The sequence below is a fragment of the Homalodisca vitripennis genome, chromosome 3 (assembly GCF_021130785.1).
Source record: "Homalodisca vitripennis isolate AUS2020 chromosome 3, UT_GWSS_2.1, whole genome shotgun sequence".
Lineage (NCBI taxonomy): Eukaryota > Metazoa > Arthropoda > Insecta > Hemiptera > Cicadellidae > Homalodisca > Homalodisca vitripennis.
Genome location: NC_060209.1, coordinates 43,840,021 through 43,857,967, shown reverse-complemented (window position 1 = coordinate 43,857,967; position 17,947 = coordinate 43,840,021). Strand labels below are relative to the sequence as shown.

The following is a 17,947-nucleotide window of genomic DNA, read 5'->3' as shown; positions in this document are numbered from 1 at the left end:
CACAAGCTTGCGAACACGATAACTGCCGTAATTATTAAAATATTCAGACGGTAAAAATGTAGTGCTTGCAAATAGCTTCGACGAATTAGTCAGTCTTACCAATAAACAGTTTCAGGATGGTGGTAATTCACATTCAAGAAAAACTTTTAACTGAACTAATTCCCAACGTACACCTAAATTAATATCTTTATACATATAGTACGTAACTATAAACAACTGTTATTCTTAAACTATTTTCGATATATCTTAACGTTTCAAAATAGCGGCTATTCAAAATTTGGAAAAGGAATGACCATCTGTCAATTACTAAACATAATAGCTTAAAAAAGAGGTGTGTAGAATTCTCAGGTAGTTTAAAATAATGTTTTATCAAAAGTGTTTTTTATATCATATACTGGTTATCCAATTAGCGGGTATAGACAATTTCAACTGGTACGTAAACATTGTGGGAATAATTGTGAACATGATAAATACCGTATTTCTTAATAGATTCAGACGAAGCTTGGTTCAAACATATCAAACTAGTTACGTACACCGATACCATACTCAATTATGCCAATGTGGGAGTGAAGAGAGAATTTATGCGTCAAACCCCATGTCATTCGTGAGATATCGCGCGCATAATTCGCTAACGCTCAGCCAAAACTGTCTGATAGATATTTACTGTCATCATATTCTACCCTTCATATGTGAAAATAAAATTAAATGCCAAACTTCATGATTTTACCTTAAACTACGTACAGAGGCAGAATTTGTATATGAGACTTCGTTAGCCAGTCCTAATAAAACGTTTCAAGATGTCGTTCGTTCACAGTTGGCCATTTATCTCGATTATTTCACAAGATAATTCAAAATTGGCACTTTCAAAAAATATTGTCTAATAACGTTTATGCCTATTTATTTATTGTTAACTTTCCAGGTTTAAATATTATGGCCGTTTAAATTCACAGGAGTGTACAATTGTACCTTTAAAAGTGAATATTTTTATAAACATGATTTGGGATTAGTTTAAACTAAATAATTCCACGATTTTTGTAAAGAAATTTAAATGGTTGTAACCATTTTTGTTTCGTGAGGTTTCAAGATGATGGACTTTCTAATTGTTATAAACCGTTATTATTATACTAACAAGGCTACACTGAGGATTATTGCCCACCAGTGTTGTGCGAATTATAGATAAAAACTAGTAATGCATCTTAAATTTTACATTTCAAAATGATGAAATCTACTTTTTTTACTGAGCCGGAAGGGATATTTTTTGTGCTAGTAAAAAAACTAGGTATGGCCTAATAGGAATGTTCCGGCTTCATCTACCGGAAGTCCACAAAGACTTTTGCGAATTTTTCACGTCCTACGATTAGACTGTGAAGGGAAGGAATTTCACATCGATAATTCAATTTTATAACCTTCTACACAATACTAACGTTCATATATAACCTTCTACACAATACTAACGTTCGTATATAACCTTCTACACAACACTAACGTTCGTATATAACCTTCTACACAATACTAACGTTCGTACATAACCTTCTACACAATACTAACGTTCGTACATAACCTTCTACACAATACTAACGTTCGTATTGTTCGACTTCTACATTTAATTATTTATAGCTCCCACAGTATATTATAATTAACTAGACAGTATAATTAGGCTAGTTAGTTTTACCCACCGAACACTATGGGTGTTTTAACTATTAACTCAATTAATTTGTATTTCATTACGTTTACCTTATAATTCACATCTCAGTATGTACAAAATCAAGTTGGTAATTAATGTTTTCATACAGCAACATTAATATAGTTTTACATATCTTCGTTCATCTCATAATAATTGTAAATTACTTTCAATTACTATTACTCTTTAGTTCTGGAAACGTTTGTTGGATTTGTGAACAAGGCACTTCAATTTTGGAATGAGTCTTGCTGCTTCAGTAGAGCCGTCACTGAGTATGACTCACATGCACTGTCAACGTCAGGTATGTGTCATTCTTATCAGTTGTGTGAAGCGGCCATCTTGCACTGCAGCACAGTCAGAAGTTCACAGTCGTTCTCTTGCACAGCTGCATGTGTTACAGGTAAGTCAAAATTGACTAACTGCTTATTTTCACTACTATACATCTCCACTAGTTTCAGTGTATGTACTCATTCTTTTTACTAACTGTATTACTCAGTATAAAGTAAAATAATGTACTAAGCAAAAATATAAAGTAAAAGTTTACTTCACATTGTAGTCTGAGTCAATACGTTCAAAACATTACTTTTTGTCTCACATACAACTTATGTGTAAAGTAAAAATAAACTTATATTTCAAGCATTTACATAGTTACTGACTTACTTACTCTTTCTACGTATTTTCTAAGACTTGCCGTATTCAGTCTTCCTAGTTGTCTCTTCGTTGTAGCCATATTCCAAATACATTCGTTATATTACAAATATATTTGGTTGTTGACTCATTTTATGCTGAAGGAAATCTGGAAAAGAAATGCAAGTGGTTATTTGATTGTATTTGTAGATCCAGATCCTAAATATAACATTAATTTACTAAAATCCCCGAAAATTTTAAGTTTTATTATATCCACCGGTTTACAGTAAATATTTATTAATAATATATGAATGCAACTATTGGAATGTAGCAACATATATAGTCTAAAAAACTAGTAAATTAAATTTTTGCCTATTATCATGTGTACGAGATATAAATGTAGTCAGGTTTATAAGTATGATGGAATATAACACAGTATTTTCTGAGTCCACATAGATACAAATATTGTTACAGGGCAATAAGAACCTAAGTATAACCTTTAGTTTTTTATAAGATTATATTACTACTCATCGTTACACTATAGGATACAATACGTATGTGTTTTTATATGGTATATACCATGAAAATTAAAATTTTAAACTTCTTATTTGGTGAGCTTAAGTTTCTGGACTCGAATTAATCAAAATTATTTACTATTGGTTTTATTTTCAGATTATTTAGCTTATTAATTCTAATTATAACCAGTTGTTTATTAATAAATTATCTAGAAGGTTTTAAGTATTTAGAGTTTCATTTTAAAGATAATTTTATTGTATTTTATATTGACATTTCAAATGAGTAGTTTATATTCATTTTAACAGCAAATTTGTAAACGGACTCAACCTCTCCCAGCCAGCTCTGTCGTTTTTCTACATTGCGAAATCTATAAGCTTTTTACAGAACTTTTATTAATGAGTTTAAAATCCCTAATGCTTTGTAAACAACAACTTTTCCTTTCTGAGGGAGGGCATCTAGTATGTTAGGATAGTGTGGACATATCATGGATTAAGAAAACGCCAGACAAAAACCTACATATTAGTGCAGAAGAGAGAGAAAATAACGGATATTCCCTCCTCGGAAAGAAAAAATTATAAAACTGCTAATTTATTTCGGACTCTAATGTGAGTACTATTTGGTAAGTGGTTAGGGGTGTACATGCTAAGAGGGACACGAATGTCACTATCTCCACCATGTTATTTTACGTTAACGGATATTGTGTTTTTTCTGGACATTTGAAAGGTATATTCATGAAATTTCTACCACATGGTTGTAAAGGCCTCTTCACAGCCCCTTATTAAAAAAATATGTTTTTCAAGTTATTTGTAAGGTATGATTGTTATGGATTTTTCAAACAGTGAATATTTTTGTATTCAAACAGTTCTTTATTAAGGTAGTAAGGGCTATTTAGGCTATATCAAAAAATTGTAAAAGTTTTAGGAGTATAATATAAATAGTTCTTGAGAAACACTGATTTTCTTTAAAAATTAGTTAATAGTCTTGTTTCTCCTTATATCTAACCCTCTTCGTAAATGTCCCCTAGTGTTCTCTTCTTTTTGTGACCTCTTCTTGTCTGAATCTTTCCGCTTTTCGCTCTCTTACAATATCGATATCTCTCAAGATCTTGGTGAAGTTAGGACCAGGTTTCGATTCAATACGTTATAGAACTTGCACTCTTCCTTTATTGCTTTAATCGTTGTTACTTAAATAGTCAAATTTCCCAAATTGGGGAGTTCTGAAAACTACAAAATTTATTTTAAACGTTCTCAATCGTAATTTTAACAATATTTACAAATACAGAATTGAGCCAAAGCATGTAGCATATTTACAATAATATTGCCTAAACCAACATAATTTCAATCTTTTTCAACTAATTTCTGGAATCTTGCTTTAAGCAGCTGTTGCATACCGATTGCAGTCTTAGGCCTATTCTCAGAATAGCCTACGCTTTCCATAAGATGGAAAGATATTTTAAAATTCAATAAACTCTTTCATGAAGCTTTTCTATGTAATGTTCTGTACATGAAACCAAAACAAGGATTGAAAATCAACAGCATATAACTGTATGGCACAAGGATGTATGTACAGCAAGACAGTCCTCTAGTCGGTTCCACGTTCACCATGCAGTACGGAGAGTCCATAAGCCATGCTATCCAAACGGCAGTTCCTGTTGTACTAGCCGTTCTCAAGCCATCCACTCCCAGGATCACGATCCATATCCGGACGCACTGGATTAAATACGTTATTTTATTATACCAAACTTTTGTCCGTCCCAAACGTATTTCTTTAAGAAGAACTAAACTTGTTCGTTTATACCACATTTTCAAGAAGCAAATTTCTTGTTCCAGGTACAGACTATTTACACGTTACAATTTACGTTACTTATCATTTAAATTAAATTACTGTGATAAATTTAAAGTATCAGCGTAGTCATTATTAAAAAATATTAATCTTATATATTTATTTATTTAAAACTAAATATTTATTTCTTCATATAAAGTAATAATGACAGTTTATAGGTTACCTGTATATTATGTAAACTTTAAATAAATCTTGCATTTTACTAAAATAAATTAATTTAAAGTATTAAAATAAATAATTATTAATTTAAAATTAATATTAAACTACAAAATTACTTAAAAATCACACTTAATTCTATTGTTTATTTTCTCTTTGTATTATTTTATGTTATATTTATATTTAATATTATTATGTCGATTGCCTTGGTTAATTTGATGTTTAGATAGATTACACATTGGTCTTTATATTGTTCGATTTTCTCATCAAAACCTAATAATTTATGTACTAATCAATGGGTCATCGTATTAAAAATGTTTTAGTTGACCAATATCCTGCTATTTTAGTAGAAAGAGAAATAATTTTGAAATGCAATAAAAATCTATTCAAGTGATTTAATTATTCAATCTCAAAAGAGATCTGAAAATTCTTAATGACCCAACGGTCAGTGTGAGTTGTTGGATCTTTTCAGACGCCGGATATACACGATCGATTCTTTGACACTCAATGGAAGTTTCAAAGTCAAGATTATCATAGAACATCTGATTTTGGCAGATCCATTTCATAAACCTTGATAAAGCGAAAATTGAACATTGCTATAAGACAAAAAAAAACACAATAATGCAACAACCAAGAAATGTTTTTTCTTGTTCTTACCGAAGACATACAAAAAGTGAGCTTGGTATAACATGTAAATGTCCTTGTCGGTGCAATATGGTTGAGAATAGATATTTCTATTTATTCATTTGCCATCATGATTACGTCTGTGTTTTAACGTGTTTCTCACAACTATCACACATGTCATGCAGCTGCAGGAGAGTTTGACAAAAGGGGACTGACGCTGTTAACAATTATTAATTGTACTACTAACAAAAAGGTTTGGCACAATATTGTTGAAGCCAAAATATGAAGCCTCAAACCAAAATCCATAGATTTTAATCTCATAAAACAATATATTTTGACTTATCCTATGTTCAAAAAAGTCTCACAAATTTCTGTATCTGAGAGTTTTCATGATTCCAAAAACAAAAAATGCTTTATATGTATAATATCGAGAAATGATAGCCACCATTTTTTATCCCCATAACTATTACTAGTATTTACATAAGCTATAGATAAAAAATAAGAAGAAAACTAAAACCAAGTTGTGTGATTTTCTTCAATATTAACAAAATGACATCTCTTGAACATTTTTAAGTCAAATAACAAAAACACCAGTCTAGTTATAAAATATTTACTAGATACCAACTATTTTTTTATAACGATTCCGAATAATTTTTCTTGGTACTTTTCTCAACAAAATCCATCAAAGCATTAAGCGAGCAACAAACATGTCACAATTGAGAGGTATCAGCTGTTGGTTAATCCCTCTTTTCAAACTAATTTTCAAACTTACCTTTTTTTAATAGTCTATAATATCAGATTTTTCTGTACTTTTAAATGTTTAAAATTACCTGTTTTATTTTTATCTTCTAAAATGTTAGATTTTACTTCATTTATATCAATAACAATTTCAACTTTATTTGCTGATACAAGTACCGGGTGACCCACGAAGAGATTTATACGTTTGATTTTATATTACTTGTCATTTACACACCGAACATTTTCAAACTCTACACAATTCATTAAATAGGGTTCTTAAAACATTTTTCGAAAATTTCAGCTCTCTAGCAACTCTTGAAACAAAATTGTAGTATTTTGAAAAACTATACTTTAAAAACAGTATTTTTGGTTTTGTAAAATTATTTATTGTCATATTCTAGAGAAATAAAGTACTTAAATCAAAAGATTAGAACATAGCCTATTACAAAACCTACAATTACAGTCCACAATTATTCGAACTGCAATCCATCACACAGTGACACAATGATAACAACGCTTAACAAATGAATCGTAAGTTCTTACAAAGAAATTCTGCGGAATCCGGAGAAGTTCCTCTTCAATTGATTGTTTTAATTCCTCATCATTATTGAAGCACGACATATTTACGAATATGTCCTGTTTACGACACGATTGTCAAAAGCACTTTGACCTACGGTAGTGAAACATGGCAAATCTCCAGAAAAATGGAAAATAAAACTATTGTCCACCGAAATGGATTTCCTGAGAAGAGCTGCGCGGAAATCGAAATTAGACAGAGTGCGAAATGAGGAGATAAGAAGAACGATGAAACGAGAAGAAACTATTGTTGAAGCAATTAGACAGAAACAGTTAGTATGGTTCGGCCATGTAAACCGAATGGATGAGGAACGTCTGCCAAAAATTCTTATGGAATGGCTACCAACAGAACGACGAAAGAGGGGGCGCCCTAGAGAAACATGGAAGCAGGGGATATCGAAGGCAATGTCGGAACGGAACTTGGGACCTGGTGATTGGAATGATAGGAAAGAGTGGAAGTTGGGAATCGGAAGGCGACCACATACGCTGTGAAACCGATTATATATATATATATATATATATATATATATATATATATATATATATATATATATATATATATTATTGAAGCTACGAGTATAAACTTGTTCCCAACCCCATAGAAGGGAATCGCACACAGTTCAATTTGGGAATCGGGGTGGCCAATCTAATAAATCACTTCAACGACCAAGCCAACCGCCAAGAAGGTTATCATTTAGTAATCGCTTGACAGGATTTCCGAAATGAGATGGAGCACCATCTTGTTGGAATATTGCTTGATCCATTTTTGGAACCGTAAAATGAGTAAAGACTTGTTCATTTAAAACCTGTTCATACATATTCCCAGTCATTGTACTGTCTGAAATGTATGATAGCACCCTATTACAACTGACAGTTGCCCAAACAGTAATTTATTTTCATTTAAGTAGAGTCTGTTCAAGAATGTGTGGATTACCGGTGTTGTAATAATTACAATTATGCCTATTTAACAGCACCATTGCGGTAGAAAGTGACTCGTCTGAAAAAAGACAATTTGAGTATGTCAGTTATAATCTAGCTCATGAAACTCTAATATAAGAAGCAAATTCCACTCTCATGTCCTGATCATCTTCAAGAAGATCATGGACTAGGAGACTTTTGTACAATTTAATTTTGTTTTTCTTAATTATTCTCTGTACTGAAGACTTTGAAACACCAGTTTCAAGTTCAACCTTCCTTTGTGATTTCGGTTTTCCTGGAGAGTGGAGCATTGATGCACATACTAGTACTTCTCTTCCCTCATTTTATCCTCTAGAGTACTTTTTAAGACATTTCCAGTTCCTAACAAAATATTTTTCCACTTAGTTACTTTTGGATTGCTAGGTGGTTCAACTTCTCGGTAGGCAACCTGAAATTGTCTAAATGCTTCTGTAATGTTGCCAAAAGCAATAGCTCATGCACAACATTTCACTTTTTGTTCAACGTTTAAAAGCTATTTCTTGGACTTCAATATCAGTAAAACAGTGATGGAGGAGGTTAGGTTATGTTTTTATAGCACAAGCAATATTCTTCAATCAAACAGCTTTTTTCAACAATGAGCGTCATGAAACAGCTGTTCTTTGAAACTGCAACGCAGTAATCAAATCAGGTAATTCAAGAAATGAATTTTTATAGGAAGCAAAATGGTAAAATTTGCAATATGTCACCATTTTGTATCTACAATTGTTGGGGAGCGTTAATTTTCACAGAATATTTTTAAAACTTCCTTTATTAATTGTGTAGAGTTTGAAAATGTTCGGTACATAAATATGAAGTAATACAAAATCAAACGTCTATGCCTAAATCTTTTCGTGGGACACTCTGTATTTTAAGCCGCGTTTACACTGGAAACAAAACATGTTTATAAGCATTGTTTCTGGAACTTTGTTTATATTTTGCTACTATCATGAAATATTTTGCACACACTGTTCCTAAACATTTTAGGACAGCCACTCTTGATGTCGTCTGACGAGGAGGATGTTCTTCTTCTAGCTGCCACTACCTGTGTTTTGTTATGTGACAGAGAACCCAGGAGGTTCTGGGTAAGGCCTTCACTTGCGTCACGAGGTGTTTATAGTGGAAGCGACCTATTCAAAGACCTTAACCCGAGAGAGCTAACGTGTTCAAAAAGTTACATTAAAGCTAACGAATCGTAAACATTACGACAGGATTCAAAAAATGTACAAATACATTTTATTTTACAAAAATGTCATTTAATTGCGTATTAACACTTATAATACAGCTTAGTAAACCTTTTTAAAACTAAGTCTATGGTTAAATCTCATCTATACAATGGACACAGCATCTTCCGCGATACTCGGCACAGATTGGCTTGGCACATCAGCAGCAAAAGATTGACGTCATCCTCCGTTTTGCTGATGGACATATTCCACAAATTGTTCGACGGGGGTGTTGAGGGACATTAAATTTGTTTGTTTGAAGAGGTGCCTTAATTATTTCAGCAATTGATTAGAGGAGTTTTCTTGGCAAGTTTGGGTAGTTCATACGGTGCTGAAGCCATGGTGTGATGTGGTCATATTGGATTTTCATTGCAAAGTTTCTCTTTGAAAGCGGTTTCGGGCCCATTTTCACCATGTTAGTAGTGTAAATAACATAGGAATTTACTAGCATGATATTTATCATGCTAAAAAATACACATGATGGCCAACGCCTCGTCTTTCGGCTGCACGTCATTTGATTGCACATTTGATCCAAAGTATTAATTGCACCTTTGGTTGCGTTGTATGTCTCAATGATTAGAGGTTTTTTGAGTCCTTATCAATTGATGGCTTTTCATGACAAAGTCGATAGAAACAAATCATTTTTGAATTCTTGACTTTGTATGAAACCATTGTTTTACCATTCCATCGAAACAAAACATACTGACAACTTGTTCTACCAAAAAGACGCATAAAAAATTATTGGTAGACCTGATGATTTATGTTTCTCAACAATGTTCCTATATCTAAACGTCTTGTGTTTCCGAAACATTCCACAATGTTTATAAACACCCTTTGATCTTACCGCTGTCTACGGGAAACAAGAAACATGTGGAGAAACACCGAATTTCTGGTCCGAAACATTGTTTATAAACATGTTTTGTTTCCAGTGTAAACGCGGCTTTATAGTCTTTAGAACACAATTTCAATTAGTGTATACAATTTATCGTTATAACTTTTTATGTTAATCATCTATCTAAATGTTATCTTAAAACAAACAACATTTTCAACATTTCTTGTTTTATTTACAACCCTCCTGTTTATTCCTTTACATCTGACAGGATTTTATTCCAATGTAATAATATTGGAATAAATTCCTGAATGAAAATATATTCTTAATAAAGAATATATTTTCATCTTAATATGCAAAATATGTCAAAACATTTCACCATTAAATTCACCCCTTAAATGCTGTTTTAAATTTCTGGTTTTTAGTCTCGAAACTTTCGTTATTTTTTCTAATTGCTTGTATCAACTACGTTAAAATTTAAATTTATAATTTTATGTGGGTTTTCCTCAATTTAAAAAAAATAACTGTCGCTGTCCATGTAACAAAGGTTCAAATCTGAATAACATCTCTTTATTTTATCGTAATAAAACTAGTTTGTCGTAATAAATTTCATACATAAGCAATTTTGAAAGGCCAAAAACTGAAAATTTGTTAAATTTGTTTCGTTTGTGCGTATGTGATGCTATCCAATTTCCATAAAATATTTCAAAGCATTTAAGACTTGTTTTCTTTGCTTAACGCATTGGAAATTCTTTATTTTCTAGTTTAATATCACATCTATTTCAACGTTTTCCTAAAACTGAATTATTTGTTTAAAATCTTTCTCAAATCCGCTTGTAGCTTTAGTTTTCATATTAGAATTAAAATCTATATATTCTTTCATATATGGCTTCTGATCAAACGCAATAATTCAGTTAATAGTACAAAATCTTTCCTTTTTCTAGAGAGTGTTTTAAATTTCTTAAATGAACGATATAATCTGTTTTATTTAAAAAAATTTACAAAGCTTATTTTTTAATGTTCTGGAGCTACAGATCAATCTTTATGAAAATCATGTAAATTTGTCGGATATTCTAAATTAACTTCTAAAATATATCCATAAACTTTATCACGTAAAATTAGATCTAAGATTTTGCTTTTCGCTCTTTATTTGTATAAGCTGTCGGGTTCATCCGTGTTATATAATCAAATGGAATAGAGCTCTTTTTTATCTTGAGAAAGTACCCAACTATATAGATTACTAGCATCAACCTACAATAAAAAATGTTTTGGTTTTGTTTTTCATAGTATTTTAAATATTTATGATTTGCTTTAACAGGCCTTTTAACACATTGAGAAATTCCATCTTTAATACCTGCTTCAATCATTAAATACATATCGTAATTATGAATCTATTGTAATTCAGTATTGGTTAATTTTAACATTGCGTCTTACACTAAAACTGGTGCAATCAAATAATGTGCGAGATCTAATTTACAACAATTTAAGCAATTTAATGTAAAATTTTCAAAAATATGTGTAAACAATAAAACATCGTGAATTTTATACAGATCAGAATATTATCCTATATTTGTCTCTTTCACTTTCTTGTAAACACTTAAATACTGTTGATAATCTTCTTGATTTACACTACTATCTTTTAAATTGAATATGAATCTGGAGTTTTTAATTCTTAAGTATTATTAAGTATTTCAATAATATCAATAAATTTACATAGAAATATTTCTTTACCTGAAATAATTTTTAAAGATTTATTTTCATCATTTGGTTACCGTTCTAATATGCCATTCAAAATCCTAGCATATATATAAAATTATTATTATATTTTTAACATCGCATTTATAATGTTCTGTTATCTATTCTATAGATGAACCCATAAATATAATTGTATCTAAATATGAGAATTTAATAAATTCTCTAGATTAATCGCATTGCAACGTTTTACTGCTGCAACATCGACATCTAGAGATATAGCCTTGGGTTCGCAAGAATTTGTTTTTATGTTAAATGTTAACTTCGAAAATTATTTAAAACACGTACTGTTAACTTTTAGTATACTCGTATGTCGTATTTAAATGTATTACGTATGTATTTTATTATATAAAAAAACTTTTACAACTAAATTCATTATATATTTCTAATAGCAGCTTTTATTTGTTTTCAGGCTTGTAGAATCCGATAAGGTGACCTTGACTGCAACTTATCAAAAAAGGTGGAATTCTTGCGCAAATAAAAGCAGCGACCAATAATCATGCCTAGCATTGCATGCAGTATGACAGATAAAATCATATTTTTGAATTCTCAAGGCTTTCAGAACAAAAAAGATCCAATCAAAAAATTTATTAAAACTAACAAGCCTTTAGCTTTCTTAGTGGCTGAACATTTCCAAAGGAATCAAAATCTGCTCAAGGGAATAGACGGATATACAGCGCGTACTTCGTATTGCAGAGACAAAAATAGAGAGAGGGGGCGTTGCAAATCTTCTAAGTAATGACCTCGACTACAAACTAAGAGAAGACTTAGATGAATTTTGTGAAAAAAGAGTATTTGAAGTTACTAACATTGAAATTCCTTCCAGAAACTTGGTAGTTTCTACAGTGTACAGACCACCACGAAAAAAAAGTTAAAAGAATTCTGAAGAAAAATGGATTTAAGGCAATGATATCTGAATGCACCCATAAGCGTGGATCTTGCCTGGACAATTTCATCGTTGACTTTGACCCTTCAAAGACTCGCGTGATCACGGGGGAGTTTAAAAAATCCGATCACCATCCCATTGAACTGATTCTCCATAGTTCCAAAAATAAAAATATTAGCAAGTCTACACAACCTTCTCAAACTCCATTGGATTCAGTGACATCTCCATATTTTGGTTTTAATGAGTATGAAGTTCCATCAACTACAACTGTTAAAACGAAAGCTAAGAAAGAATCACCAACCAATCAATCACCTCCAACGTTATCTGAGTGTGAGGTCCCCTTATCCAGAAAGTCTAAAACGAAATCTAAAACAACCACTCCTGCAAAACTCTCTCAAACTTCAACTTTAGAATGTGACAAATCCTCAACGTTACAACGGATTTTTAACATCATCTTCTAGTCTTCATGAGCGTGAAATGTCACCAACCAGGAGTTCTAAACAAAACACAACAAAAGTTTCTCCTTGTAAACAACCACCTTCAAATTCATTTAATTCAACTTCAAGACAACATCCTACGCTTAATGAGTGTGATGTTTCGTCAACTACAACTGTTAAATCGAAAGCTAATAAAGAATCACCAACCAATCAATCACCTCCAAACTCATCTGAGTGTGTCCTCTCATCCAGAAAGTTTAAAACGAAATCTAAAACAACCAATCCTGCAAAACTCTCTCAAACTTCAACTTTAAAATGTGGCATAACATCAACTAGCAACTCTAAACGTAAAACGAAAAAGGTTACTGCTAATATTAAACCTTCTCCGACTGTCTGTGACCCTTCATCAGCTATCACGGCGTCTCCTGCTGATAAGTCCCCGTCCACCACCGGACCTGCAGCCGCTGCGAAGCTACATCATGGAGCCAATTCATCCTCTGATGCGACCGGACTTTCTGATGACACCGAACCTGTGGCCGCTGCGGTGCCTGAACACGATGCGGGGCTTTCTTCTGCTGCTAGCCCTCCTTCTGCCCCTGAGCCTCGTGATGATCCTCCTGTGCCTGCTGAACTCCATCTGAAGCCTCCTGCTGCTGGGTTGACTGATGTTGCCGATCCACTTTCCTCCGGTGAGCTTTCATCCGTTTTTGGACCTCCAGTTGAAAACGTCCCGCGCGTGTGCCCTGGTACAGACTCATAAGCGGACGCATTAAAAATGAAGAAGGAAGATGAACTGACTGTACACAGACCAAATCTTTTTTTAGAAGTCCCAGTGGACGCATTTCGGTTTCAGTATCGGTAAACCACAACAAAAATTGGCATCGTGCTAAACTATCAAACCCCAAATTTAATTTAAATAAGCTTTCTTTGGTACATCAAAATGCCCAGATCGCAACGAACAAAGTGAGTGAACTGTCACTGCTACGCGAGTAATTGAATCCTGGTGTTTTTGTTGTTACAGAGCAAAGTTTCAACATTTATTCAATTTCTCAATTTAAAGTTAACAATTATCAATTGGCAAACTCTTTTCATCGCAGTCTTTTCAAAGGGGGATGTGTGGCAATTTTTTAAAAAAAAGTATTTAAAGTTCTAGCCTTAGCAAACTATAGTTCTGAATTGGACTTTGAAATTATTGGCATAAGTGTTTCCCTAAAATACTCTGAAAAGGTAAACATAGTCAGACTGTATAGATCCCCTAGAGTCTGCACCGATAAATTTTTTGAGAAACTCGGATCACTTTTGTCCTTTTTTAAACTGAAGTAAAAGCATTTCATTATAATTGGCGATTTCAATATCAATGTCTTAGACCACACCAACCCCATGACCCAGCGGCTTCGAGACGTGTTGAATTCATTCGGATTGGAGTGAGCTGTGAACTTACCCACTAGAGTGACCGCTACATCGAGCACAGCCATTGACAATGTCATCACAAACATTTCAACTGCTGTGGTCTCTGTATTGGACACAGCCATCGCTGACCCTTTTGCGCAGGAGGTTGCCATCCTTGGAGTGAGGCCGGAACCCAACACCAAACTAAAAAACTCAAACTGTCTCTACATCCCAGAAATGTTGATCGCCTCTGTCAGTCTCTTTCAAAAGAATCCTGGACTTTCTTAAACAATTTAAAAACCCCAAATGAGGCATTCAACTCATTTAGTTATTACCACACATCTTGACGCCACTTGCCCATTCAAAATGTTCAAGGATAAAATAGTATTTCAATAAAATCAATGGGTTACCCAGGGCATTCTCAAATCAAGAGAAAATTTAAAGTTTTACTACTCCATATTTTACTGCTCCGTCTCAAGATGAGCGGTTTAAAACCTTTTTCAAAAGCTATAAGAGAATTTACAGGAAAGTCATAAAAGCAACTAAAGCATATGACATTGAAAGTAGACTGAAGAGAGCAGATAACATATCCAAAGTAGCATAGGAAATTATTAACTCAAATTTAAAACGGATGAACTTTTACAGGCCCCTGAAGAAGTGGCCAGGGAGTTTAGTAATTTTTTGCAACCGCAGTGCCGAACCTGCCTTTGAGCGTCTGTCGGTTTAGTTTGGAACCTATAAGAGGACCGGTATCGTCCATGGTGCTTTCTCCTGCTAGCGAGGACGAGTTGGCGGGGGTTATACGGGGATTCTACACAAAAAAATCATGTGACATCAATGGCATGTCAGTGTGGCTACTCAAACGTTGCCTAAAGTACATTTTGAAACCACAGACAAGACTGCTTAACATTTCCTTTGAAATAGGAGTGTTTCCAGCCCAGCTAAAAACAGCCAAAGTTACTCCAGTTTTCAAGAAGGACGATCCTTGCCTCGCAAGCAACTATCGTCCCATTTCAATTATGCCAGTTTTAAGTGAAGTATTTGAAAAACTTTTTCTTGCAAGACTCATGGATTTCCTCAATAGGTTTGACATTTTTTCTTCAAGCCAATTTGGATTTGGATCGTCCCATTTCAATTCTGCCAGTTTTAAGTAAAGTATTTGAAAAAATTTTTCTTGCAAGACTCATGGATTTCCTCAATAGGTTTGACATTTTGTCTTCAAGCCAATTTGGACTTCGAAAAAAACATGTCGACAATTGATGCTATCACAAGCCTTATGGATGCGATCGAGGAGGGTTTTGAGGGTCGGGAGCACACAGTTGGTGTATTTCTCGATCTTGGCACCAGTTTTCTAGAAGGACGATCCTTGCCTCGCAAGCAGCTATCGTCCCATTTCAATTCTGCCAGTTTTAAGTAAAGTATTTGAAAAACTTTTACTTGCAAGACTCATGGATTTCCTCAATAGGTTTGACATTTAGTCTTCAAGCCAATTTGGATTTCGAAAAAAAAATGTCAACAATTGATGCTATCACAAGCCTTGTGGATGCGATCGAGGAGGGTTTTGAGGGTCAGGAGCACACAATTGGTGTATTTCTCGATCTTTCGAAGGCCTTTGATTGTGTTCACCATGCTACTCCGAAAACTGGAATCGTATAGGGTACGTTATAACCAAGCTGCTCCTTTAAATAATGCAAGTAAATACAAAACAACTGTATAGAAAATAACCTTATCACAACTCTAGTATCATCATGATGTTAATCCACAACTCTCCTAGATTCAATATAGAATCCAGGAGAGATGCCTATGCCGCTCCGACCATCGCGGCATAGTGTAGCAGTCAACCTATCTGGAAGTACCACTCCTTGGATATTTGACTTCATGATGATAATATACTATCATCCAACAATTGTAACATCTTTATAACCAAGCTGCTCCTTTAAACAATGCAAGTAGATACAAAACACTTGTATAGAAAATAACCTTATCACAACTCTAGTATCATCATGATGTTAATCCACAAATCTCCTAGATTCAATATGGAATCCAGGAGAGATGCCTATGCCGCTCCGACCAACGCGGCATAGTGTAACGGTCAACCTATCTGGAAGTACCACTCCTTGGATAATTAACTTCATGATGATAATATACTATCATCCAACAATTGTAACATCTTTATTACCAAGCTGCTCCTTTAAATAATGCAAGTAGATACAAAACACCTGTATAGAAAATAACCACATCATGACTCAAGTATCATCATGATGTTAATCCACACCTCTCCTAGATTCAATATGGAATCCAGGGAAGATGCCTATGCCGCTCCGACCAACGCGGCATAGTGTAGCAGTCAACCTATCTGGAAGTACCACTCCTTGGATATTTAACTTCAATATGATAATATACTATCATCCAACAATTGTAACATCTTTATAACCAAGCTGCTCCTTTAAATAATGCAAGTAGATACAAAACACCTGTATAGAAAATAACCTTATCACAACTCTAGTATCATCATGATGTTAATCCACAACTCTCCTAGTTTCAATATGGAATCCAGGAGAGATGCCTTTGCCGCTCCGACCATCGCGGCATAGTGTAGCAGTCAACCTATCTGGAAGTACCACTCCTTGGATATTTGACTTCATGATGATAATATACTATCATCCAACAATTGTAACATATTAATAACCAGCCTGCTCCTTTAAGTAATGCAAGTAGAAACAAAACACCTGTATAGGAAATAACCTTATCACAACTCTAGTATCGTCATGATGTTAATCCACAACTCTCCTAGATTCAATATGGAATCCAGGAGAGATGCCTATGCCGCTCCGACCATCGCGGCATAGTGTAGCAATCAACCTATCTGGAAGTACCACTCCATGGATATTTGAGTTCATGATAATAATATACTATCATCCAACAATTGTAACATATTAATAACTAGGCTGCTCCTTTAAGTAATGCAAGTAGAAACAAAACACCTGTATAGGAAATAACCACATCACGACTCTAGTATCATCATGATGTTAATCCACAACTCTCCTAGATTCTATATGGAATCCAGGAGAGATGCCTATGCCGCTCCGACCAACGCGGCATAGTGTAGCAGTCAACCTATCTGGATGTACTACTCCTTGGATATTTGACTTCATGATGATAATATACTATCATCCAACAATTGTAACATCTTTATAACCAGGCTGCTCCTTTAAGTAATGCATGTAGAAACAAAACACCTGTATAGGAAATAACCTTATCACAACTCTAGTATCATCTTGATGTTAATCCACAACTCTCCTAGATTCAATATGGAATCCAGGAGAGATGCCTATGCCGCTCCGACCATCGCGGCATAGTGTAGCAGTCAACCTATCTGGAAGTACCACTCCTTGGATATTTGAGTTCATGATGATAATATACTATCATCCAACAATTGTAACATAATAATAACTAGACTGCTCCTTTAAGTAATGCAAGTAGAAACAAAACACCTGTATAGGAAATAACCACATCACGACTCTAGTATCATCATGATGTTAATCCACAACTCTCCTAGATTCAATATGGAATCCAGGAGAGATGTCTATGCCGCTCCGACCAACGCGGCATAGTGTAGCAGTCAACCTATCTGGAAGTACCACTCCTTGGATATTTAACTTCATGATGATAATATACTATCATCCAACAATTGTAACATCTTTATAACAAAGCTGC

General features: G+C 33.8%; 2 protein-coding genes across 2 annotated transcripts; both read left to right on the top strand.

Annotated features, from left to right (window-relative positions):
• The first annotated feature begins 1,619 nt into the window (after positions 1–1,619).
• LOC124356849 (putative mediator of RNA polymerase II transcription subunit 26) lies at positions 1,620–15,992 on the top strand. The gene is made up of 2 exons (XM_046808097.1): positions 1,620–2,081; positions 11,931–15,992. The coding sequence occupies exon 2, from the start codon at positions 12,882–12,884 to the stop codon at positions 13,599–13,601; it is 720 nt and encodes a 239-aa protein (XP_046664053.1). The 5' UTR covers positions 1,620–2,081; positions 11,931–12,881; the 3' UTR covers positions 13,602–15,992.
• LOC124358165 lies at positions 6,917–7,252 on the top strand. Its single transcript, XM_046810458.1, has one exon. The coding sequence runs from the start codon at positions 6,917–6,919 to the stop codon at positions 7,250–7,252; it is 336 nt and encodes a 111-aa protein (XP_046666414.1).
• Positions 15,993–17,947: the final 1,955 nt, after the last annotated feature.

Bases quoted from the DNA above. Each gene is read 5' to 3' on its own strand.
- LOC124358165 (XM_046810458.1), top strand. From the start codon at position 6,917: ATGGATTTCCTGAGAAGAGCTGCGCGGAAATCGAAATTAGACAGAGTG.
- LOC124356849 (XM_046808097.1), top strand. From the start codon at position 12,882: ATGTCACCAACCAGGAGTTCTAAACAAAACACAACAAAAGTTTCTCCT.